Raw genomic sequence first — 27,264 nt, 5'->3', positions numbered from 1 at the left:
TATTAAATATTGTCCTTTTCACCATCCGTTGAGTTTTCCACCTGACACCATGAAGTAAGCTATACATTAAATATGTAAATAGGTGACTCTTTACAATGACATGGAGAAATCTATATAGCTCTCCATGTATTCATTAAGAACCATCTTTTTGTATTACAGTCCATGCAGCACCATATGGCAGCAGGTAAACGTAGAAATGACACACAGTAAAGTTTGAAAATATATTCTCCTTCAGCAAACCTTTCCAGGCTAATATACATTTTCTATACGTTATCACCTACCCAGAATTTGTCACCTGAATCCTCATAGCAAAATATATATATATATATTAGTGCAAATGGAGACTCTTGTAAGTCTGAAACTAAAATACAAACATATTAATCACTATCACTGAACAATAATTATTTTCTATTTCGCTACATAACCTAAATAGGAAAGAAATGTAATCTAGTTTGCAAATGAAAGTAGGCATGTTTCACATATAAATTTCAATTTACAGTAGATAAACATTCACATTCAATACAGCAACATCAGCTTCTGCTAGATAAACTACTTATAATTGACACAGAGCATATTAGATTAAAAAATCCTCTCCAGTGATGAACATAACTCACGTGGCAATATGGAAATAGAAGCATAAATGCATCTGACGACAATGCAAGCACGGAGATAGAGAAAACAATCACTGTTCTGCATTATGCAGAATGGGCTCCTAATATACGGATTCTATTAATAAACAGTGTTGCTTTTTTTTGGTAATTTATTCCATTGAGAGAGAAGGGAAAGTCGCTCAGACTTTCAATGGTATTTCTGGATCTGAGTGCTATCAAGGCCTGATCCAATTCCCATTACAATCCATGGAAAAGACTCCAATGGGAGTTGGGTCAAGCTCTTAGAGAATAAATAAGTGAGTTTCAAAAGCAAGGGGTGCAAGACTTAAATCCTTGGCAAACAAGGCAGCAGGTGGCCAGGGTAGAGGTGTGAAATTTATACGCTTAAAGCCTCCAGACCCAACATAATTCAAACTCAAACAAAGCCCTTCCTCAAATCATTCCACAGTTTGCTAACCAATGGGAACCTGGGAAATGGTTAATTACCAGTTTTGTTTTTTAATTGTTGGGGGAAGGTGCACAAGTAGGAGGAAAAGGTTCTGGTTACTAGGTGGTGGTATGGGTCCACGCTGTATTTGCCCCCTGCACCTCCATAAGACATACAGTTTCCTGCTATCAAGCACGGCAAAGGTCAGTGCAGTTCTCCCATTTGTCAACTGGGAGCACCCCAGATCCTTCACAATTACTACTCTCCCCCCTCACCAAACAAAATAAGACCCTTTAATCCTCTTTAACTCTCCCACATCTCCAAGGCCTGGACCCTACCCCCGAGTGCTTAATTTGTAATGGAAGAGGTGCCGGAGCTCAAGCAATTAGGTGCCAGGGTTCAAGCAATTTTTTTATTTTCATAACTGACGCAGCAAGCCCCGAGGTGCCGGGGCTATGAACTGCCAAGCCTAGAGGTGCTGGGGCTCTGCCCTGGCATAAATTAAACACTGCCTGCCCCTTTGCCAGGAACCACCTTTACTGCCCTCCAAACATGAGTCAATTCCCCTTGCTGCTGTTTCCCGATGGATTTGTCAGGTTAGACACAGCAAGGTGGAGCTGGGTCACGCTCCACAGCATGGAGCCAGGGCAGTAGACTGGCAGGGTGACAGCACCAATAGAGACAGAGCAGGTAGGGAGTGTGGAACCAGCAGCCTGCTTTGCAGTTAAGTGATTTACCCAAAGTCACCAGCACAGCAGGGAAAAAATTCCCAATCTCTTCACTCCCTGTCCTCTGCTTTAGCAAGAAGACTCTCCTTTCTCTTTTGGTACATACAGTTGTTGAGTCTCTACTTTCCTGATCATTTAAATCATGTGTTTGTTTTGTATCAGGTGCCATAACACCTGGTTTGGGGAGATGGTTTCTTTTGTTTCTCATCAATCTTTCACCCTGAGAACTCCACATCTGTAGTTTTCCACTACTATATGTCTTAAAATAAAACCAAACCCAATTTACATCTAAGTTAATATCTTTGTTTGTGTCTCCACCATCAGGCTAATTGTAGGCCTTTTTTAAAAATACCCTTACCCGAGTGGAAAAAAACCTGCCCAAATAAAGGGCCTCAATCAAAGTTCTGAGATAAATTTGATGACAACAATCAAGGATCTGTCATAAACCAGAAGTATTAAAACACAGAGAAGGATTTCAGGGCCCTATGTTCACAACCCATTTTCAACTTCAGTGCTTCACAGTATTATAAAATGCAAATGGTTCCCTAGTATTGAAGTGATTACAACCTTGTGTGCCATTATTTCAGAATTCCCAAAGGAATGCAGATGAAGGAGTAGCGAGTGCTGGATGCGAAGGGGCAGCACTATTTATACCTTCTTTCAACCCTCCTAGAGTAGTAAATAATGAAGAATACAGTAACAATAAAAGCAAAAAATATAAAAGATATAAAAGCTAATAAAGATTTTCTGGTTTGGAAAAGGTTGCATTCAGGGCACAAGACAAGCATTTCTGGGCACAGTCTATCAGGAGTTTCTGAACTGGGAAAACCATTATTGTCAATTATTCCTCTGTAATGTTTCATGGAAGGCTTCGGCTCATACTGATTAGCAATGTAACGATAGAGGCCGTATTTGGGAGCAGTCCTGTCATTAAAAGAATAGACAAAATATCCCCGTAGATTGACATTATCCAGGGTGTATGCTGCAAAAGAAAACAAAGGGGAGGGGAAATGAAAATAAATCAGTTATTAATTTATTTAAGAACAATGCTGTGTGCTACTGTATGTTGCTGAGGAAGGTCAGAGTCAAACCCAGATGTGAACTCATCTCCACACAGAGAGAAGATAGATATGCATACATACATTACGAGGTTATCATTAAAAAGTGAGCATTGGATGACAATTACCATATAGCGTGATCTGTGATTACCACACAGTTTTTCCTTTTAATTAAAATATATATGGTAACTCCGGGGTAATGGTTGGCCTATTAATGCAGGTATAGATCTGTTTGTATAAAACAAACAAACAGTAGTATACCCATGCACAGACATAAACTTATAGTATAACATATAACTTGTGTGGTCAATGAATACATCTTCATTCAAGGGAGTGAAACCTAGGGGCATGGAATCTATCACAGAATGCAGCCAGTGAAATTATCTTTTTAAAGTCATGACAAAAGCAGTTTTCAGAATTTTCTACGATATGTTGTTTGGGGGGTTGGGATTTTTTAAATTTTCTCTGCTTACCCATGCCCCCAGCAGTGAAGATAAATATGGTGAACACAACCAAGCTCTTTACACAGTGCTTCCAAATGGCAAAAGGGGAGAGTCACATGAACCATTCCTGCCCGTGGCACCAGGAGAACATACACACCAACATGGGGGGAAGGGTGGAGTTGGAATAGTCAATGTAACCTTCCTCAGTTGGTAAATCCTGCTCCATCACATCAGAAATCATTCCAGGACATGCTATGTGTATCAACCCCATCTCCTCAAATTGCCCTGTGATTTTGGACTGAGGTGACCTGAGTCATTAACTGAGTCAGAAAGGTACTTAAGCATAAGTCTAGCTTTAAACACATGAGCAGACCCACTGAAGTCAAGTTAGGCATGTGCTTAAGTACCTTGCTGAATCAGGACCTGTCAAACATGGACTATTCAGCTGACATCATCTCACAGTGTATCTTCAACTCACATAAGTAAAGTTATGCATGTGCACAAGTGTTTGCAGGAGAAGGCTCTTACTGAAAGGTACAGGCTTCTTGGCAGCAGGCCGTGCAGTTGGCAAGGAGAGTCAGACTGAGGTGAGGCAATTAGTAAGGCTGGTGTGTAACGCTGGCGGTAAATTGCCCCTTAGCACAGGTAGGGAATATCCGACAGCAAATATTGTGATCTGAGAGTGTATTTTTATATATCACTTTATTTACGGGCATTCAAAGATATCTGCCACAACTGGTGGTTCCTTCACACATTACACTACAATGACCAAAAGCTACTCTTTTTCTTTGTTGTAAAGTTCTGTACTATCCAAGTACCTGTAGGTTGGAAGGCCGAGAGCCTCAAAAGTATTTAGGCACCTAACTCCCGTTGGATTCAAAAGGAGTTAGGCACCTTAATACCTTTGAAGATCTACACCAAAGCTTTTAAAGGTCGGCAACATGCAGCTTTTTGGCAGATGTCTCCCACTGCACAGTATGGCTTATTCTTACAGCACTGTGCAAATTATTTTTATTTCAAGGTGATGTAAAAACATTATATTGGGAGATGTGAGGCATTATTTAAAACTGGTCTTTTTGGATAACTAATTTAACTGTGTGTGCGCAACATTACACAGTTAGAGTGGAAGACAAGTGCTTATTAATTTTGTAAATAAATCTAAATAAATAACTAAGCTCCTCCCTCCAAATCCTTGTGAGGGACAGAAGTAAGCTTTTTTGTTTCAGTTTCTCCATCAGTAAAATGGTGATACTAAGACAGAGAGGTTGAAGGACTTGCCCAAGTCGCACAGAGTATGAGAACTGTGATAAGGAGTCAGGAATTCCTGGCTACAAGTCCTGTGCTCAGTCCACTAGATCATACTGCTCTCCAAAGGCAATGTTTATTTTTATCCCCATACACACAAAATGTGAAGGGAAAATATTTTCCTGTGCTATTTTTTCTGGCTCATACACCTGTGTGTTATTTCACTGAAGTTGAAGATGTAAGCTATGCAAAATTGCATACATCATTCAGAACCTGCTATAAACATTGCAGGCACAAAACTGACATCTAACCCAGTTTCAGTCCTAAGGAAAAAAACTGAAAAGAAAGTATGCTTGCTTAGATTCATGGCTGGTGCAAATGGAGGTTACTTACCTGTAACTGGTGGTATCTCGAGATGTGTGGACCAAGCAGTGTCTGTTGGTCTGCACCTGCACCGTAGCTCTCCGCATGCACCGAACCAAGGGCATAAAAGGCAGCACAGAACGTGTTCCTCCAAAAACGGTCAAATTTAAATTACTGCGCATGCCCCTGCATAAACCACAACTGTCTCAGCCAGTTGGGCACTATAAGGATGACTTGAGCCCTGTCTTGATGGATTTTCTATAGAACCTGTGGTATTAAAGGAACGGGAGGTAAGGCATATCTCAGGTGATCCTTCTGTGATAGCAGCTCATTGTCTCCCATCGAGCACTTGCCTAGGGGAAGTTTCTCCATCACCTGTGAGACAAAAAGATTGCAGGACAGCATTTCCCATTGAGTGAAGACCTTGTTGAGAACTGAATTGTGAAACTTTCATTTGTGGTTCATGGAAAAATGTCTGGTGAGACTGTTCACTAGGTGAGAACTGGTGAGTTCTGCACCCCGGTAAGTGTACTGCTGAAAGGGTTTATGATGGCTGATGCACCTATTCCAGAGGTTGGCTGCCTCTATACCAAGAGGGAGGGATCTCGTTCCCCCTGAAAAGGAAGCAGGAGGAGGTCTGTGGATAGGAGTTGCCAGAAACTCAATCAGGTAGCTGCTGTGAATAACTTCCAGTACCCATTTGTCGGCAGTTAGGGCCTTCCGGTTGCAGACAAATTGAGTAAGGCAGCCTCCAAAAATCTGAAGAGGGCAATGATGTGGCATCAATAAAGGGAAGGAGGTCTTGACAGTCCTATTCAAAGAAGCTCTTTGGCTGAGAGTCAGAGTAAGATGCAGTGGTAGATGCTGCAGGGGCTGCATTCCTGGGATGATAAATCTTCTGTCTTTTACATGGTGGTTCCTGAGGACATTGATGCGAACAGAGCTGAGGAGGCAGTCTCACCCTATACCCTGTCTGTGATGTTTTCTCTTGTGGGTTGGGGTATAGATCCTAGCGAGCAAAGAATTGTTCTAAAGTCCTTGAGGGAGTGGAGAGATTCATTGGTCTTCTTGTGGAACAGACTGATCCTATCAAAGGGCAGATCCTGGATGATACTCCGCATCTCGTTAGGAAAACCATAAGTCTCTCCCCATAACAACCTCTGGAGGCAATGTCCGCAGCATTCACCATGACCTGGAGGGAAGTTCTAGCCACCAATTTGCCCTCGTCAAGTAAGGCCTGAAAGTGGGCTCTATCCTTTTCCGGCACCTTGTCCTTGAAATTTAGAACCAGCATAATTGGTAAAATCATATTTGGCTATGAGGGCCTGATAGTTTGAGATCTTGAACTGGAGGGAGGTGGAAGAGAGGATTTTTCTTCCCAGAAGATCGAGCTACTTCTGTATCTTATCAGAGGGAGTAGCCATTGGTCCCTGCTGCCTGGATCTCTTGGTAGCCACTTGGTAGCTTAGGCAATGGGTGTGAGAATAAAAACTCTCCCCTTTTGGACTGAACAAAGTCCTTTCTGGGATGGGAGAACAAGAGGTAGGAGGGTGCCATGCCATCTTTCTTGGGTCTATAATGGCCTCGTTGATTGGGAGGGCCACCCAAATGGGACCAGAAGGCTGCAAAATGTCCAGCAATCTGTGTGAGGCCACTGAACTGCCTCAAGCTTTATCTGCAGCTTGGAAGCCATCCTGTGCATGAGCTACTGATGTTGCCTGAAGTCATCAGGCAGAGATGGAGAAAATGAAGTCACTGCCTCATCCAGTGAAGACTATGAAATCACCCCTGGAATTGTCAGAACCAGTGGATCTGGCCTTCTACCAAATACTGCGATGGGGCCGGTTGGTGTTGGCGGGGCAATGGTAAATATGGCTCATGTACCGAATCCCATGTGTCTACGGTAGGTGTCCTAGGGCCCCCAATAGTGCCAGTAGATGGGATCAACTGGCAGGGTAGGACCCCATGGCATAAGGTACCACTGGTCCCATAGCCAGTCATATCTGGCCAGGACCCTGATCTTCTACAACTGCTGCTCAGGGCCACCTCTACCTGGTACCACAGAGACTCCTGAGGAGCTTCAAACTCATCAGAAAAAAAGGCTGGATCCTGGACTACTGGCAGAACCGACAGTACTGATGGCTACATAACTAGGCTGGCAAGCAGGATGGGAGAACGACTCTGCATCCTTGGGGTAGCCTCTTCCTCTGGAGGAAGAATGTCCAGGAACAGAAATGGTCCTGTTAGGAGAGGTGAATGAGGATGGGGAGAGCAAAAATATCCTCCAGGGAGATGTAGGTCTCAGATCACCCTGGGTGTGGGGAGAGTCCATTGGTGGAGCCGTCGGATCCAAAGCTTCCCTGGTCACAGTGGAAGTCAGATCCATCAGGGGCTGTGTTGTTATAGGCACCATGTCAGCTCTAGATATGGATGGGAGCACCAGAGGCTGTTTGTCTTTAGCCTTAGCCATCAGAACTGGTGCCAGAACCGGAGGGTCTGTAGTCTTGCACATCACTTTCTCTTGCTGAGGAAATTTATTCAGGCCTAAGTTCTTAGCAGCTGTGTGTGCAGGCTCTCCCAACTTTGATGGGGTTGGAGAAGGATCCTTTCTCTTCAGGGCAGGCTTCAATGAAGATGGTTTGTCCCTATGCTTATGAGAGTGCCCCTTACTGTCATGGGAAGCCTTCTCTTTAGGCTTAAAAGACTTAGCTTCCATTCCTGAGCTCAAGCTCAGAGGGGTGCTGCCAGCTTGATAAGGTTGATATACTTGGGGGGTGGTCTCCGGCCAAATCTGATTGGAATCTCACTGTTTTCTCCATCAAACCTCAGTCCCTGAATCTTATAACTTCTGGGGGAAAGGAGTGGCAGATACAGCTCTTGGCTTAGATGTGAGTCTCACCCTGGCAGTAGAAGCAGTGTTGATCTTCATCACTCACAGCAAAGGAGTGAGGGCAGGAAACACAGTTCTTGACCCTTGGGCATAATCTCAGCCTTCTCCGGGGAGAAAAATTACCCCAAGGTGGGAACAAGAAAGGGGAAAACAACAATCTAACTACACGATACCAGAAAAATACTAAAACAAACTACTTACGATATATTTACAGCAATGATGCAGCAGAAAGGCACTGAGGACACCAAGGATTCTGACTCAGACTATGCAGCAGTAAGAAGGAAGTGAAGAGGCATCAGCCTGCACCACCCATTATGCCCTCAGTTCGGCGTATGAGGAGAGCTACAGTGCATGTGCGGACCAATGGACACTGCTTGCAAAAAAAGTCCAGACTCAGGCACAGACTGTGCATGCATATCCACTTGTGGAATAAACATAGGGACCATCACTCAAAGAAGAACCTATCTCTGTTGACTACATTGACACCAGACATAAATGTGCTCTATTACATCTAATGGACATCTGAGAGTGGATTTTCTGAGTGATGCAGAAACAGAGCCGTAACTAGGTATTTTTGCGCCCGAGGCAAGAATATAAAATTGTGCCCCTCCCCCAGGGCCGGCTCTTCGGTGGCAATTCGACGGCGGGTCCTTCAGTCCCTCTCGGAGGGAAGGGCCTGCAGCCGAAGAATGAATGAAGCAGCAGCGGTAGAGCCTGTGATTTTGGGGGGTCTAACTCATAATTTTTGACTGCTTGGGCTCGTAATGTTGCTTCCAAGATGGTCTTTGGTTCCAGTCCAGTTCCAATCCAGAGAGGGACTCACAGGTTAAGAGAGGAGGGAGGTGCTGGATATCAGCAGTGGCCACTAGGGATCAGCATGTGTCCTGAGAATGCTGGGAGTTCAGGTTTGCAGGGCAGGATCAGGGGTGGCAGGTTTGTAGAAATTTTGGTGGTGCCCAGAATCCGCCCCCACCCAAACTCTGCCCACCCGCCCAAGGCTCTGGGAGGGAGTTTGGGTGAGGGAGGGGGTGCAGGTTCTGGGAGGGAATTTGGGGATAGGAGGGGTGCAGAGGGATGGGGTGCAGGGGTGAGGGCTGTGGGTTGTGGCTGCAGAAGAGGGGTTTGGAGTGTGGGAGGGGCTCAGGGCGAGAGATGGGGTGAGGGCTCTGTCTGGGGCTGGGAATGGGAGATTTGGGGTGTCGGAGGGGCTCAGGGCGAGAGTAGGAGTGTGGGGGGTGAGGGCTCTGTCTGGGGCTGGGAATGGGAGATTTGGGGTGTGGGAGGGGCTCAGGGCTGGGGCAGAGGGTTAGGGTGTGGGGGGGTGAGGGTTCTGGCTGGGACTGGGGATAAGGTGTTTGGGGTGCTGGAGGGGCTCAGGGCTTGGGCAGAGGGTTAAGGGTGCAGTGGGGGGGGTGAAAGCTCTGACTGGGGGTGTGGGCTCTGGGGTGGGGCAGGGCTGGAGATGAATTTGGGGTGCAGGCAGGCTGCTCCGGGACAGGGGCCAGAGAGGAGGACGCCCCCCAGCCCCCTTCCCTGCTGGCAGCAGCAAGCTCTGGGGGAGGAGTCCCCCTTTTCTGCTCCCCCAGCAGCACACTCACCCCCACCACTGTTACTGCATGTGCTCCTAGGGTCCCTCTCAGGTCCAGGAATCTTCCTCGCCTCCCCCATGGTGGGTGCCAGGGGGTGCTGCCTGTGCCTCCTCCCCTGCTGTTGCCCCTGACTGTAGCCTCACTGGGGGTGAGGGATGGGGCTGCCTCCTTGCCCAATATGGGGCAGGAGTGGTGACTGCAGGTTGGGGGGCGGACTGTGCTGCTGGAGGGTCCCATTGGAAAATGAAAGGGCAGGCTCAGAGTCAGTCTGCCCTGGCAGTAGAGACGGGGGGTGCTAGGACCCTGCGGCAGCAGTTGCTGCAGGGGAGAGACAGGGACTCTCTGCTCCGTTTCCCCCACACACACACTCGCCTCGCCCTTGTTACGGCACTGTGCAGAAAGCAGGATTTGTCTTAATTATTTCAGAGGGCTAGAAGTAGGTATGGACCCAAACCAAAATCCTTGATTTAAATACTCCAGTACTTTGAGAAAAATTCAGTCTGGATCTAAATTTGATTCCAGACTCATATTTTGCACCTGCATTCTATCCCTATAATGGGCCATATCAAACATGCAAATCCCAACACCCCACAAACTTTGGGATCTAGGTGCAACTTTTCTGCACCCTAGTTCATAGAATCATAGAATATCAGGGTTGGAAGGGACCTCAGGAGGTCATCTAGTCCAACCCCCTGCTCAAAGCAGGACCAATTCCCAACTAGTTAGGTGTAAATTGGCCAGGGGGAAGATTTGGGATTTGAAATCAGAGCCACAAAAAGGCAGAAATCTGTTCTAGATGGTGGAAACAGTGTAGGACAGAATTTACTGTTCAATACAAAGAGCTAAGGGGTGCGAGGGAAATCACAAACATTCTACTATATAAGAAAAGCAGGGGATGGGTGGAGAAAACAAAGAGGCTAATATTCAAATAATAAGTGAAAGAAGACTGTGGATAAATATTGATGAGGAAACCTTGTCCTGAATTCTGAAACGGAAAGAAAGCCAAGAAAGATTACTGAGAATTGGGTTGATGTATTCCCACTCTTGGATATAAGTAAGTAGAGCTCTGCAAATCCACGGATATCCGCTTCATATCCATGGACCATTTTTTGCAGATATTGGATCGGATGCGGATACAAAAGGGCTCTACCAATGCGTGCTGCTGCTGCCACCGCTCAAGCCCCCTGAGCAGCATGCGATGCTACGCCTCTTACCCCGAGCCCCCCATGCCGCCCCTTACCCTCAGTCTCTGCCCTCCCGCCATCTCTTGCCCCCCTGCCCCACCCCACTTGCTCATCTCTACCCGCGTGACTCTCCCTCCCCGGTCGCGGGCCCTTAGGGCTTTTAAAATGATGGGGCCTGGCGGGCGGAGTGGGGCAAGTGCCCGCGCCTTGAGCCTGCTCCCTGGTAGTAGGGGGGGTATTGCAGACTGCAGGCCCCATAAACCCCTAATCTGCCTCTGGCCCCCTTGTCCCTGGTTCCAGCACCCCTGACCTCCTACCATCCAATGGGGAATTTGCTTGGCAGCTTCCCTATACCCAGCGTGTGGCTCCCACTCTGCATTTTGCATCCCAATGGTGATGGATCTCAAAGGCAGGGAAGCAGCTGGCTGCAGCTCATAACCTATGAGTCACATAGGCTATGACCTGCACACCGCTGCTTCCCCACCTTTGAGATCCTACTTCCAGAGAAGGTGGAACTTGAGTACAAACCTCTCATGCCTCATGTGATGCTTGCTGTATCTCCACATAACTCTGCAAGGGGGAACATACAACCTAGAAACCCATATAATGCAGCAACCACACCACCACATCTCATTTGTCTAAGGGAAATAAAATCACTGGAAATACCCCAGGCATGTAGTTCTTGGAGGCATGATCTGGTGCAATATTTGTTATGTTTTGTGCTGCCTGTATGAGAGTATTCTCCATCCTGATGTGCTGTTCACAGGCTGCACTGTGTCACTCCTTCCAAACACAAACACAGCCGTGTCCTTCAGTGATCACCAGGAGGTGCTTGCCCATTTACAGTGGCAAGCCTCTGACATAGGAGGCTGGCAGGGGTCAAGGAATCCACTGGAAATAGTGAAGGTTTAGTTGTGGTGGGGCAACTTTGAACAACATATAAAAGAGCAGGACAAATGGAGCAGTATTTAATTTAGCTGAGAGAGGAAAAAGCTATTCCTGAAAACTGCGATTGTCTGATTAATTTGGTTACTTTACCTATAGCAGATATTTTAGAATACTGTATCTGAAATAAAAAATATTTTGCTTTTTACTCAGATCAACAGCAATAATATTCTTTTCTAGTTGATACAGCAAGATCAAACCAAAGGCCAATTTGGCAGCTTCCTAAGAACCAGAACCCATGGTGCATAGAAAGGGAGAAAATGCAGTCTCCCTCACTATTGATACGTAGGAATGGCCAACAGACCCTACAAATCCCCTTATGCAATCTATTTTGAGTCATGCTTCTTCACAGACCACACCTCCTTATTTAAAATGAGGTTAGCCACAGACTGCCTATTAGAAATCTATGGGCTGAATTTGGATCATGAGATGTATCTTATCCACCCTGAGATACAGAGGCAGTAATTTAGCTAAAAAATGCTTAGTAGATAGATGACTAGTTTCTGGATTGATTTCTATCATCAAGCCCATTCAATCATGCTAAATTTAGCCCTGTAAATGTATTAGGTGCGTAGATGCTTTTAAAAATCCCAGTAGGCACCTAAATACCTTTAAAAATCTGGTCCCTACCTCGTGGAAGCACCAAGAGTTTTGGAGGGATCTGAATGAGGGAAAAGTAAGGGAATGTCTACACTGCAATCAGCATGGACTTCAGTGCGGTCTAGCTGTCCAATTAAGTACCCAGGGTCCCAGGTAGGCTCCTACAGCCCATGCTGAAGCCCATGATGCTGTGGATTCACTTCAGCTAGTACACACACTAGCTACATTAAAAGCTAACTCAGGTATGTCTAAACATGGTGCAATCACACCTCCTACTGTAGTGCAAACATACCCCAAGAGCTCATTTCAAGTGTATGGACAGTGTGGAAGAAAACATGAGACTCACAGACTTTAAGGTCAGAAGGGACCATCATGGTCATCTAGTCTGATCTCCTGCACATTGCAGGCCACAGAACCTCACCCACTCACTCCTGAAATAGACCCTCTAACCTCTGACTTAGTGACTGAAGTCCTCAAATCATGGTTTAAAGACTTCAAGCTACAGAGAATTCACCATTTACACTAGTTTAAACCTGCACATGACCCATACCCCATACTGCAGAGGAAGGCGAAACCCCCCCAGGATCTCTGCCAATCTGACTGAGGGGGCGGGAGGGGGAGGAAATTCCTTCCCAACACCAAATATGGCAATCAATTAAGACCCTGAGAATGTGGGCAAGACCCACCAAGCAGATACCTGGGAAAGCAATATCTGCAGTAACTCAGAGCCCTCCCAATCTAGTGTCCCATCTCCGTCCGTTGAGGATTTTTGCTACTGGCAGTCATTGATGGGCCACATGCTATTGTAGGCAGTCCCATCATACCATCTCCTCCATAAACTTAAGCTCAATCTTGAAGCCAGTTAGGTTTTCTGCCTCCACTTGTCTCTTAGGGTAGATGTATGAAAGCAAGTGTAAAGTCTTGATGGCAAGGGCAAGTTTTAACTTGATACAGAGAGCAAGGGGAGCTAGTGCAGAGATGTGAAAATGGGGCTTGCGTGTTGTGACTGGAAAGATAATGTGTGTTCTGGATGGACAGTGGGAGTGATACCCTACATCACACAATCATGTGAAGAGATAAGGGAATGCGCAAGTGTTTTAGCCAGCAGAAAAGACAGGACGGACTGAATTTTTATAAATTGTGAAGACGTAGTGGCAAGACTTGGTGATGGCCTAAATGGGCAGGGAGAAGGAGGAGGAATTAAAAGTGACCCCCAGGTTGGAAGCATGAATGACAGGCAGGATGATGGTGTTGTCAGCAACCACAGAGAAAGTATTAAGAGTTTGGTTTTGGTCATGCTTATCTTGAATTGGAGACAGGCCACCCAAGATGATGTGCTGGAGAGATGGTCAGATATGTAGCACTGGTCAGAAATAGTACGCAGAGGTAGACTGGTGAATTGGTGTGAGGAGAGGACATCACCCATGAATAAGGTGTAGGGAGAAAAGGAAGGGACTGTGGACTGAGGCCTGTGGTACTCGAACAGAGAGGGGGAAGAGAAAGAAGCACCAAAAGAGATGATGAAAGGAGCAGTCCAGGGGAGAGGAGGAGGGGAGGAATCTCATGAGCAGATTTTGAAGCTATTCACACCAGTTACTTAAAGATAGATTTTTCCTCTTCTGCTTTATTAAGAACATGTGGAAGTAGATCTGACTTCCTACTGCTTAACAACAACTGATTTATGAACCATAGAATAAGTTATCCATTATAAAGTATAGCATAACTACATGTTAGGTGCTGTTAGATGCTAATTTTTTTTCAATCGTACACTATGCCAAAATTTATGCTAGTACTTTCAGTGTATAAACTTTGCATGGATTCCTTACCTTTTAAAGCTTCATTGATATAATTTTGTATGTAATATACTCTCAGTTTATCTTGAACCATATTCTGATCATCATCAATTCCATTGGCTGTAATATAAACTGGGACATCCCCATACTTGGATTTAACCCACTTGAGCATTTTGCGCAGTCCCCAGGGCACCACAGCGGCTCTGCTTGGGGAGTTCAGCCATGTGATGTCTTTTATCATTTGAACTTGAAGATAGTGATCATACTTCAGTGCATCTTCTTTTTCCCAGTCCACAAGAATAGTGGTGTAATGACTTAAGGCAAAAAAATCAAATGAGCCTTGGATTAATTTCTTTTCTTCTTCAGAGAAATAAGGCAAGTGGAAATTGTATAAATCAATGCTGTTTCTTTGGTGAAGCCATTCTCTCATCACATGTGGATAGTCACCGTTCCCAAAGATGGGCTCAGCAAGCCAGCCAATGTCAAATTCTAGAACTCTATCAGCAACTTCTTGGTCATTTTTGGAAAAAGGACAGGCTGGCTCTACCCAATCAGCTTGCAGAGCTATAGATATTTGACCTTTCTGAGATCTTCTAAATTCTTTGTCATACATGTGCCAGGCTTTAGCATGGGCTTTCAACAGATTATGCCCTGCAGAGTATGTCAGGTTCCTCACATAGGGTTCGTTCATTGTAATCCAAAATTTGACATGGTGACCCAAACTTTTGAAGCAGAGCTTGGCATACTCAACAAAGGCTTGAACAGTCTCTGGGTTCTCCCAGGCTCCATATTTGGCTAGCACAACAGGAAGCCCTTGGTTCTCAGCCATAGGTTGCCATAAAGCTACAACAGGAGTTATATTAACTCTGAGAAGTTCACTAACAAAACACTGATAATAGTGCAAGAATGTGTGGTTGATCTGAGACAGGTTACCCAAAGGGAGAATCAAAGACCATTTCAGTGAAAAATGAAAATGTGTGACATGCATTTCCTGCAGCAGCGAGATCTGGAGCCTGATGGCAGCAAAGTCAACACAGTGATGCTTACGTTTTGGGGTAGCAACTCCATCAACTTTAATAAGCTTCTTAGTGTGGTGAACATCCCACACGTATACATTAGTGTCAAGGAATTGGGTGGGGGTTGTGTCTACCTAAGAAGGGAAAAGAAACACACAAGATTCAATTTGTTAGTTCTGATTACATAGAAAATTCATAACCATCAGACAAGGTTTATTAAAAGATAATCACAACTAGAATATTTCTTTTAATTGATGCTGCCTCCTAAGATGAACACATTTTCCCTTTTAGCATCTCCCTCATACATCTCTGATGCCATCTCTGACTCATATGAATGAATGCATCTTAATATTGTGAGGTCCAGAAAATGCCAAATATATGTAGCACCTTCACCCGACTTTTATAAAAAGCAATGTACTAGCGTATGCCTTCTGTTTACACTCTCCCCACAATGCTCAGTTCTGTGAGGGAAATCAGGGGCTGCTCAGGGACAAAAAAGCAAATCCAGAGAAGGCTAATACAGTAAAGTCTGTACTAATTTTCAAAATAATTTCTTTAAAGTTTAAAAGGCTATATTTTAGGGCTATTTGTACACTATACATTACCATAAATAAGCCTTCCTTTTTCCTGTAAGGTGGAACAAAATAAATAATAAATGAAACATGAAGAAGAATTAAACAGTTTCCTTATTTGAACCTGTGCTAAAAGAGAAATATGTCTCTGAGCTTGATTTTCAGCATGAATACAATTGACGGGTAAGAATTTTGCTTCTTGCTAAAGAAATGTCCTTTAACTGCACTAGCATATTGAACTAAAAAGTTCCTTCACTTTTACAACATTAAATTGGTTAAAATAGCATGCTGTTGATTTCTGAGTCATATTTTTGCTCTGATATCAGAGTTATGCCAATGTGCATCACTCCAACAATAAGCAAATTTTCCACAAATCTTTTGGGCCTGAGAGGAACACCTGCATTACCCACTGAAATCAATGAGAGTCTTACAACATCACATTTTCATTTTTTAATAAATACCATGATCATAAAAAGGACTCTAAAGGAAGCGAAAGAGTTACTTAGAAGGTTTTATTATTTGTACTATTTTTTTCTCCTTCCTAGTCCAGTTTACCTTTCAAAGGAAAGACCCAAACTATAAGACACAGTTGCTATATATACACATCTACCTATGTCCACTATTTTTCTTCTTAAATTAACCCTCTGAGCATAAGTTTCCCTGTAGGACCTTTTGTTTCAAAAGCAGGGTCAACCTAAACCCACTGTTGAGCCTGTAACTGAGACTGTAGAATTGTGCAGAGCAGCTGCAGATCACTTGCTCTTTTCTCTGGAGAGGTCAGTGTTGTGCTTACAGAGGAAAGCAATAAAAAACAGCATGTCAGAGGGAAATTGCTTTTCTGGAGAATTGTCCCTTGTAGATTACTAAAGCATGAATTTCCACTAATACTGTGGGAATGCTGTCAGAAATGTTTTTCCACTATGATGCATCTACAAATCATTCTACCTCAGCCTTACAGCACAAAATGTTTGAATATCCTTTTGAAGTGAAAATATCCAGAGTTTTAAGGGTTCTTTTAAGTGTCTTGAACTAACAGACTCAGTAACTTTACAACTGTTATTGATCCCAAAGGTAGTAGTGCCATTTCCAGTCTCAACTTATTTGGGACCAGAAGGACAATGATTGCTGAATTTTCTTAAAAATCAATGCATCAGATAAGGAGGTTGCAATGTTTCTCAATAGTGTGAAGTTAGAGCTTACTTTTAGGGTATGAAACAAAACCTAAAAAAACCCCCAAACCTATGCTCCAGCTCATAGGTGCTGGAACTAGGGGTGCTGCACCCCCTGGCTTGAAGGGGTTTCCATTATATACAGGGTTTACAGTTGGTTCAATGGCTCTCAGCACTCCCACGATAAAAATTGTTCCAGCATCCCTGCTCCAGCCTTCAGAATATTTCTGTCTTTGTGGAAAATCTAAATTAAAAATTTTGCTCTTGGATCCAATCTGAGAGCTGAATTTTACATTACATCTTTATTGTGGCTACAGGAGCCCTACAGACCAAACAGTATCTGAGAATTATACAGTCATATTTTCAAAGAGACCACAACCTGTCTATAATTTTTGCATGTGAAATGAAGGCTTTAATCGTGAAGGGTTGTCAGAGGTAACAGATCTAGCTGGAGAAAAAAACTGAAAACTAAGAAGAGGGTCTCAGAGAGGTTGGTTGCTACAAGGGGGCAGTGATGCAGCAGAGGCAGAGACAACACTGCACTGCTGGCAAATGAGGAGCACAGCAGAATTGTCCATTCCTGATACAGAGGTACTTTCCTATACACTTTCTGCTTCTTTTTTTTTAAGCACAGAATACCACTAACAATGATGCTGTAGTGCACATGCAGAAAACATGAACACATTAGGAACAGAACCGAGCAAATAACAGAGTTTTCAGTTTGGGGGCTAACCAAAAAAAAAAAAAAAAAACCTACTATGGAGCCTGGTTCAATTCAGAGCAAAACAAATTTTTTCAAAATTTAAAAAAAAAAAATCCAACCCCCTGATACCCCCCACAAAAACCTCTTAGGTTGACTTTAAGCAATTTATTTTTGTTTTTTCAATTTGTTTTGGTCATTTTCAGGTGTGGTTTTTTAATTGGGCAAATTTGAAAACAAGACTCCGTTTTGAAACAAAAAATTAAATGATATGATTCAATATGATTAAACCAAAATATTTTAACTTTTTTGAATTTTTTTTCATTTTTGGGGTGGGGAGATGGGGGGCAAACTATTCACCAGATTTGACCCAGATTTGCAAATAGTTTCACAGCCCTGAAAAATGCATTTTTCTGTAAAATTCCTAATGGCAAAAAAAAAAAAAAAATTCACCCAGCTCTAATTAGGAATGGCTTTTAGAAAACATGAGTAATGATGGTTTCATGACTTTTAACATTTCCAAATACAAGGGTATATTTAAACAAATTTCTTGCCATTAAAAGGAATAGATTTGGATCATAACAACCAAATATGCTGCTGTTAAAACTATGGAGATAAAAATGCCACTTGCAATATTTGCCATTTTCATATATTAGTATCTTTGTGTGGAAGTGATGAACTTAGTAGATAATTATCTTCCAAAACGCATTTGAAAAAGGATGTATTTTTGTTAACTGAACACATAATAAGTGTTCTAGGAAGATGGACATTAGATCACATTTTCTGTTTTTTGTTTATGTGGTGTTTGTTTTTAGAAAATCTGTTATTTATGATATTTAAATTTGGATCCGCTTTCATGGTCACATTTAGGATGCCTGGTGAAAGCTGGGAAGATATTCTGTAAAATGTGCAGCTTTACTAAATTGGTGCTCCCACTACATCATTATGGTAACAGATCTTATATCACCCAAGTAAAAATGATTATATACTTGCACAATACAATTATTATATACTTAAAGAACAAATTGGTTGGAGCATCTATTGACTTTGTCATCAGACTTACCTGAACGTAGTTATCAACAATTCCCCAAGCAAAGTCGCAGGGAAACTTCCCATCTATGGGTTGATTCTCAGGCAAAGGCGGGAAGCCATTTCTCTCGATTAGCTTTTGGTAGAACAAAGCTGAAGACTTTGGCAAAAACTTCTTGTCATGGCTTTGAAAATCAACATAAAATAATCCACGTCTAATGCTGTATCCTCTATGCCATTCAAAGCCATCCATGAGGGACCAAACGGTGTACCCAAAGACATCAACTTCATCATATCTGATGGCTGAGAGGAAAAAAAGCAAGATGACCTCATATTGCTCATTTTTTCCAGATAGAGTATACCATTTAAAAAACGATTCTAGTATTTGAGCATTAGAACAATGTAGTAGGATAAATAAATGTCTTAAGGCTTGATTCAAATTCCATTCAGTGGAAGTCCTTCAATTGACTTCAATGGGCTTTGGATCCAACTCTTACAGTTTACATCCAAGAAGTTATATAGAAACAAAAAAGTTACCCTGAAGAAATTATCATGAAAAATTTAACACAACTTTTTGGTGTTCTTAGGGATTTGCATTAACTATCCAGGCAATGCGGGTGGTAGTGATAATGCTGATGAGACTTTACTCATTTGATTTTACAGACCCCCTCACATCTGTTCTGAGAATACCATTTTCTGGAATAAATATCTGGAGTTTATTAATCCTAAAGTAGGTTAAAGGCCTGTTACAGATGTAAGGGTCGTACCAGCATTATTATTGTTGTGACAAGTTCCACTCTGTGATTTAATCTGAGGTTTACAAATGGTTTGCATTTCTATAGATATTAAACACTTAGAATCAGCAAAATGTTCTTAGAGAGGGTCCCGATTCAACAAAGCCCTTAAGTGTGTGTTTAATTTTAAGCGCATACTTAAATCCATTCCTATTTAGCAAAGCATTTAAGCACATTTTAAAATGCTTTGTTAAACTGGGGCCTGTATCAGTATCCAGCACAATTTAGCTTTATCACTCACCACCGTATGTAAACACAAATTGGATATCTATTGAACTTAACATTACCCAGCCTAGTTACACAAGCCAACATTTTACACAATCAAATGTCAAAGTGTTCATATTTCCTAGTTTTATTAATGTATCTCATTACAATCAGATATGAGGGGCCAAACTGATTCTTGATGTAGCACCGTTTGAACCAATTAAACAAATGGAATTATAAAAGAGCTGAATTCGGCCGTCTCTTTAATTTGCCATGATAAACTCGCAAAGAAACTGGAATATTTCTTTCCCTAAAGATTAGTTCTTTTCTGTTTGGCAAACATTGATTTTTTTAAAAAAAAAGCCCTCCACATTCACACAACACTTGCTGTTCTGAGAGAGTAAAAGTCAGGATGGATTCACATTGTTAACTAGCATCAGCAAAAATTTCTCTTAGACTAGCATTACACTCCTGCTGCAAATCAGCTGGGAGAGCTTCCACATTGCTTTTCGGACTCACCAAAAATTCTCCTAAAATCCCTCCTTAAAAGTTTACTGACTTGTGCCATGCTCTCTCTGAGAAGTGAGTTAAAAAAATTTGGAAGCAGGAAAAAAGTCTCAAATACAATGTAACCATCAAGTAGTGCACATGCCTTATCAAGTAACCACATGACTTATTGATATTACTTTTATCTTCCTTCATTCTTCTCCCCATCTTCAGGACAGGAACCATATCTTTACTTGTTTCTGTAAAGGGCTTAGCAAATTTTTGGCATTCCAAAATAATAGTAGTTCTTGTTATTTATTATGAACTTCTTGGTGACCGAGTGGCAAATTGAAAGGGAAAATATAGTCTATAATTTAATATGTTGCCAGTAAGCCCTAGTCACACTCAGAGTGCAGATCTATGTATATATATATCAATAATTTTATTAAATTGAATAAATAACACCTTTTTGTTAACAAGAATATGACTATGTAGTTTCCATATAACTCCACACACACCTCTAACACATTGTATATGCAATAATTAATAACTCTAGTATATACTATCCCCCAGACTTCAGATACAACATTGGTTTGCATGTTAATTCAACTTTTAGTTTAGCTGTAATAGTGAGGTGTTTGGAACAGCAGCTGAAACAAATGTAGCAATTCCAGGATCTTTTATCCCAGTTGAGAGGCAAATGGAAATCATCTTCACTAAACCATTAAAGGAAAATTCCATTGTAACATGAAAGCTATTTAAACTGAATGAATAGTTTAATTCAGCTACTAATATTTTAAAAACCCTTGAAGCAGATAACAGAGAAATAAACCAATTATAACATGTTTTGTAGTAATAAAAAGTACAGTATAATAAAAATAATTATTAAGGAGGAAACAGGGAACAGTCATCCCAATAAGTTGTTGTTGACAAGCCGGACTGAAAGAATCTACAGTACTTTGCCATTAAAGAAGTATTAGAAATGGGATGTGTCAATGTTATAAAGTAAGTTGGGTGGGGGGGGGGGTGTCATTTTTTTAAATCTAGGTTAACAATTGGTAAAAAAAAAAAATTAGTTAAAATAATTTTATTTAAAACTTCAAAGGCCTGATTCTCAGACCAGTGTAAATCAGGTTTAGATCCACTGAAGTCCACAGAATTACACTGCTGTAAGAACAGAATCAGGCTCCAAAACTACAGGAGAACCCCATTTATCCGAGCCTCCATTATCTGGCTCTCCATATTAAGCAAACAACCAGCACACACACACAGGATCATTACAAAGCATTAAAATGTAGCCTCCTTATTTATTTACAGCGTACACAAACGGTTACTTCTAGTAAAGAATACAGTACCAGTTTTTAAAAATGCAGAAATAATAAACTCAAGCAACTCAAAAAAAGTATAGTATTGCTGTTGTTGCAACTTAAAACTATCATTTTGGCATTTTTAGAAACTGGATCTCTTTACTAGAAGTAACAGTTCGTGTTCGCTGTAAATAAAGAAGGACGGTATGTTTTAATGCTTTTCCAGGAAGGGTCAGCTAGTTTAAAAGCAACTCTGCATCTTAAAATAATGGTTAGAAAGCTCTTTGCCCATTCTCTGGATTATCCAAATTTTTGATTATCCGATCTCTGTGTGTGTGTGTATACACACACACACATATATAATTCAGCTAACATATTAAAACTCATCACTGGAGTTTTCCTGTAATGATTCCAAGCAAATCCCATTGATAACTATAAAAACAGCAATGTTCACACAGGGTGTGCACTTGCTCTTACTGAAATCAATTGAAGTTTTGCCATTGGCTTCAAGGAGAGCAGGACCAGACCAACAAAATCCCATCCATACCACACTCATTAAAAGGCACTTGTCAACAACTGATAAAAATGAACCTAACTAACTGATTTGAAGTCTCATTTCATAGTGAAAGTCTAGATAAATGTTAAAGACCAAAATTAAGTTTTGGAGCATTTGTTTAATGAGCTTTAGTCGGATATTTTCCATAAGTTTTGTCAGGAGAATAATATTAATTTGTCAACTAAGCTACCTTTTAAAGTTTCCATAATGAACTTCTTGAGATAATAAATATACTTGGCATCATCTCGCTTGGTGCTACCAGAGACAAACCAGCTGTTCTCCACAATGAATATTTTGGGCTTGTTATATTCATGGCTTATCCAATAAAGGAGCTGCCTCAGGCTTAGTGATTCCAACTGATGGAATTTCATCTGAGAGTCCAAGAGCTGGAAACTCAGTGTTGCTCCAAAAGAAAGAGCAAAAAAGTCAGCTGTTCCCTTGATGTACTTCTTCTCTGCATCACTGAATTCAGGCAGCAGAGATGAGAGGTTACTCTTCATGCTCTGAGGGTAGTCACCATCAATAAATATGGGTTTAGCAAACCAGCCCAACACAAAGTCAAGGGATTTTTGACATTCTTGTATGTCTTGTTCAGTCATAGCTTGAGGTTTTATCCAGTGGGAGCTGAGGGCAATGGACACTTGGCCTCCTTGAGTTGGACGAAAATGATCATTGTAGAGATGCCAGACTTTGGCGTGGGCCTGTTGAGAAGAAAGATTATAATGAATGCATCTGAAATTCTGTCTTGAATAACAGAAATGCAATAGCATATTCAACCACTAATGTTCAGATTTGACTAGCAATGCTTTATCCTCACATCCCTACGCTAAGTCTTATTCCCTTCTCAGTGATTTATGATTGCTAACTTCTATTATCCTAATCAGAGTAGATAATATTACATTGATCCAAGAAGAGCTTGTTTTGGAAAAGCAGCAAGATCTGCTTAATATGGTGTATATTCCATGCACTGAATATAATGCTGGTTTTTCTGATCTTTTGAAAAATAGTGTTTTAATTTTACAAGGAAACCTGGCTTTGTACTTACCTACTGGTATGAGTGAAACTTAGGCTTTGGTTTGAACACATATATAAAAGAGAAAGGCCATTTTGTCTGATATCATTACTTTTTAAAGTTTTGCTGGTTTTAAATTTTATTAAATTGGTAACAAATTACATCTTACAGTATTATTGGCATCATGAGATCTCAAATAGTGAAAAAGTAAGAGCACATTTTAAAATGTATTTGAAAAAACATGTTTCAGATTATATTTTACATTACAGGAGTCTTAGCTTGTTTATTACTGTTTTAGATTGGGTGTGTAGAAATTGTCAAAAATTACATTATTACATTTTTAGACAGTTACAAAGTAAGGCAAAACTAGAAAAAAAGCTATGGACACTTCTTATCTGGAAATGTGGAAAAAATCTGGAGGTCATACATTTAGCGATTAGAGCTGGGACTGGTAGTCAAGAGATGACTTCAAAACTCTGCCATCTCTGTCCTATATACAATCCTTTAAAATCTTTTATTTCTTTAATTTATAAATGAATGAATAAATTAAATCTGACTTTTCTTGTTCAAAATAAACTGGAGTTTTCAAACAGATTCTGAATCATCTGATTTAACACTATGCATAGAATCAAGAGGATTTGGAAAAAGGATAGACATGGGCAGGAAGAGAAGCAAGTGCTCCTTCACACCCATTATAAATGGGCTTAAGGCTACTAAATCCAGATGGTCAGGAATCTCATAACCCCAACATAACCCACACATCTCAACTCTGCCCCAGCTCCCAAACACACACAGAGACACACCCATACACACTCTCTCTCTGCACCAACCTATTCAGAGCCAAGTAGGAGCCCCATTCTACAATATGCGGGAAATGCAGAGACATCCATGTATAGCCACTGTTTCCAGCCCTTCCTCAGGAGTTAAATGATACAGAAGGCCTTGCACCTCCATCCTGATAAATGTATCACTGATGCATTGATAATTGCTTCTCACAGTTTCATTTTAATACAGAATTATCATTCACAGCTTCCAGTTGCAATGAAATGCCAGTTTTATTAAGAACTAATTGTTTAAATGTCAGATTGTCATCTCTATTGCCATAAAAGATAAATTTAAAAAACATGATTAACTACTGAGGGTTAGGGTTAGGTTTAGGGTTTACTTTTACAGTTCTTACAAAATCTTAATTCTCACTGCTAAGCAAAAAAGCAATTAGAACTAAAAGGACAGTTAAAGTTATAGATAATAACTGACTTCATGTGTGTTTTCAGTTATTAGTATTGTACCGATAATTAAAAATAGCAAAGATATAGTTATACTGTTTATATAAGTACAATGGACTGTGAGAGAAGTGAAAATTGAGAAATAGTAATTCTACTTCAAAACCTCACAGTACAGACATGATATCTGAATTGCAGAGACAAAAGACAATTTTGCCATATATTGTAACCCCATCCTGCCGACAAAAGAAGAAAATATCATGGTGTCACGCTGTCTGGAGTTGCTAACTACCATGAGTGCCTACCTCAGGGAAGACTATCAAAAACTGGGTAGACACCCCAAACTAGTGGTATGTTCTATAATTAGATTTCCCCAACCCAGTAACAAATGTGAACTCCTGGATCACTATAACAGTCTTACCACGGAGTTCCACACAGTTCCTTTGGGCTCTCCAGTCTATTTTGCCACCCAGGCAAGATAGACTATGTGATAAATGGTCACTTACACCAAAAATCACAAAATATTCAGCAACAGAGGGTCCTGTGGCACCTTTAAGACTAATAGAAGTATTGGAGCATAAGCTTTCCTGGGTGAATGCCCACTTCATCAGACGGCAATATTCAGGTTACACCCAGTCCCAAATGGACCAGTCACTCACCCGGGTTGATTTGCATTCTAGATCTCACACCAAAGATAATGCTGGGAGCCAATTCTACAGTAAACTAACTAAAGGTTTATTAGCTAAGAAAAACAAATGAGAGTTATTGAGAGGTTAAAGCAGGTAAAAATATATGTACATGTGAATCACAGTCTATAACAGTGGTTCTCAACCTGTAGCCCCCGGGCCGCTCGTGGCCCAATGAGCACACAGCTGCGGCCCATGTGACATCCTCAGAGCCATACAGATAGTATATGTATTGTGTAGATGCAGCCCACATAACACAGAGAGCTGCATAGGCAGCCCACAATTTAAATAGGTTAAGAACCACTAGTCTATAATTTCAAAAGGTAGCAGAGATGTAATCTGCCAGTTTCCCAAAAGTCTTTTAGGGCTACCCAGAGTAACTCCAGGGATCTCCATCTTCTTTTCTGTTATTTTGCCTGTTAGAATCCAAACAAAAGATTTTTTCATGTGTCCATATTTATAGTTTCTTTTCACAGAAACTAAGCTGACAGAACAGCCCCCACATGTGTCCTTTCTTTCATGATGGGGAGAGAGGAATGTACTTAGAGACTTTGACCTCACACACAATGATCATATGCTTTCCATGCACAGGAATTAGCACTTTCCTGTTAAAGTTCTTCATTTGCATTACACAAGGTTTCTTTCTCATTTGATGGGTTACTTAGTTACAGGGGTATATACAATGCAAATGTTTGCTATTACATTGTAACAGGGTACAGATAAGCGAAAACAAGGCACGCAACATTCCCCCAGTTTTTCATGAAGTTTAAACTCTAAACACATTCTTATACATTTTAACATCTACTTTGAATTATACTAACACACAAACAAGCTGGCCTGGCTTACAGCTGTGAGTTTGTCAGTTCTTAAGCTAGCAACTGCGGCCTTGGCCAGAGCTGGCACTTAACTTACCAGCATCATGCACAGCATGAATATCTTCTTGTGACGATGACTGTAAATATGATTTATAAAATACTGTGAGGTAGCAGATATGCATCATTAGGTGCTACTCTATGGAATGTTTGAATGTATGCTGCTGACAGCCAGCTTCAAAGTCACCCTCCCTCCCCACCTGAAGACACCAGCATCTGAGCAAGGAAGCCCCTGGTCAGGTAACCCACTCTGTCGCAGACACCTTCCCTTTGTACTGTCTCCTCCATAAATCCCCCTATGTTTCCTCATAATAGTGGTATCTATTCTCCCCATGTGACTCATGCCTCCCACCCCATATCCCTGACCTGTTACCTAGAGACACTCACCATCCATGCTCCCAAAGATACATGATTTCTCTATGTCAACCGAGACCCATTTCACGATCCATGTTCAAAACACCTGTATCCCTATACATGCTGTCCTCCTGTGGAACACTGTCCCCTCCAAGGTTATACAGGGATTGGCCCAATATGTCCTGATCCTTTCCCTCTAGGGGAGCAAAACAGATGCCTCCTTCAGATAGGTGCCAACTCCACGGGTGCTCCGGGGCTCAAGCACTCACAGGAAAAAAATAGGGGGTGCTCTGAACCCACAGGGTCAGATTAATCTTTTGTGGGCCCCAGCATCTGGACTGTGGCCTCGCCCCCAACTCCACTTGTGTTCTGCCCCAAGGCTCCACCTCCATTTGGCCTCTTCCCCCCGAGGCCCTGCCCCCACCCTGAGGCGCCATCCCTGCTTGGCTTCTTCTCCCCGAGGCCCAGTCCCCACTCAGCCTCTTCTCCTCCAGGCCCCGCCCACACTCCACTCCGAGGCCCAGCCTCCAGCCTCGCTCAGCCTCTTCCCTCCCAGGCCCAGCCCACCACCTTCATGGGGGGGGGGGGAGAAATGGGGCAGAGAGGAGGTACCAGCAAAAACAAAAGTCCGCGCCTGTGGTCCTGCATCTTCATATCCACCTATCCCAAAACAAAGCCAAAGACAAGGGGACTTCTCACAGCTCAATCCTTTCTTCGTAGTAAAGAGGAGAAAGAGGCACTGTACAGTTCACCAGTGGTGAAAAAGAAAGTACAACAATGGCCAGCCAGTAAAATTTTGAAAAAGGTCGCATTTATACAACAAATGCCTGCCTTCCGCAGTTTGCCTGGATAAAAGGAATGAGACTGCTTTTGTGGCAAAAAATCCTAACACAGAAAATAACATACCATACATTCATTCTAATGATAATGGACGGAGTGCCAACCAACATTACTGGGGTATTTGGGTATAGTTTGGTGTACGGAACTTGGGAATTTCTGTAATTAAAGGCTTCTGGAGATAAAGCTCCAGGAGGCCAGTGACAGAGCAGAGACAGCTGGTAGTAAATGTCTATCTGTTCCTTTGTCCTTATTTGACATCTCAACTCCTGATAGTGTAGCAATGGCAAGCAAAAACTAACCTATGGTTCATGCAATTCAGTTCATGGTTGAATGCAATTAAGACCACCAAAATCCACTATTTACTTGTATTAACTGATACTTCTACTGAGCCAGGTTTGCCTAGGAATTTTTGAGCTGGTTGCTCAACTTGGCATGAGCTTGGGCTGATCTGGAATGTGCAGTGATCATACCTTTTATATTTTGAAAGGAGGTACCTCACTAAAATGGACTTGTTACAAACTGGCCCCCTGACCCACTATACAGTCACTAGTCTGTTGCAAGTGGACCC

The 27,264-nt window shown here is 42.0% G+C and overlaps 1 protein-coding gene across 1 annotated transcript in view; it reads right to left on the bottom strand.

Annotated features, from left to right (window-relative positions):
- Positions 1–1,882: 1,882 nt before the first annotated feature.
- LOC113406799 (klotho-like) overlaps positions 1,883–27,264 on the bottom strand; it is a 49,854-nt gene continuing 24,472 nt past the window's right edge. Inside the window, exons 2-5 of the mRNA XM_026653543.1 lie at positions 21,900–22,410; positions 18,397–18,665; positions 13,910–15,026; positions 1,883–2,748 (exon numbers count right to left, since the gene is read on the bottom strand). Coding sequence (XP_026509328.1) covers positions 2,411–2,748; positions 13,910–15,026; positions 18,397–18,665; positions 21,900–22,410 — 2,235 coding nt within the window. The 3' untranslated portion in view covers positions 1,883–2,410. The remainder of the gene's footprint in view (positions 2,749–13,909; positions 15,027–18,396; positions 18,666–21,899; positions 22,411–27,264) is intronic.

Source organism: Terrapene carolina, unplaced genomic scaffold, assembly GCF_002925995.2.
Source record: "Terrapene carolina triunguis isolate 2854851 unplaced genomic scaffold, T_m_triunguis-2.0 Scaffold141, whole genome shotgun sequence".
Taxonomy (NCBI): Eukaryota; Metazoa; Chordata; order Testudines; family Emydidae; genus Terrapene; species Terrapene triunguis.
Note: the sequence above shows the minus strand (reverse complement) of the source record. Positions and strands in the feature narration are given on the sequence as shown.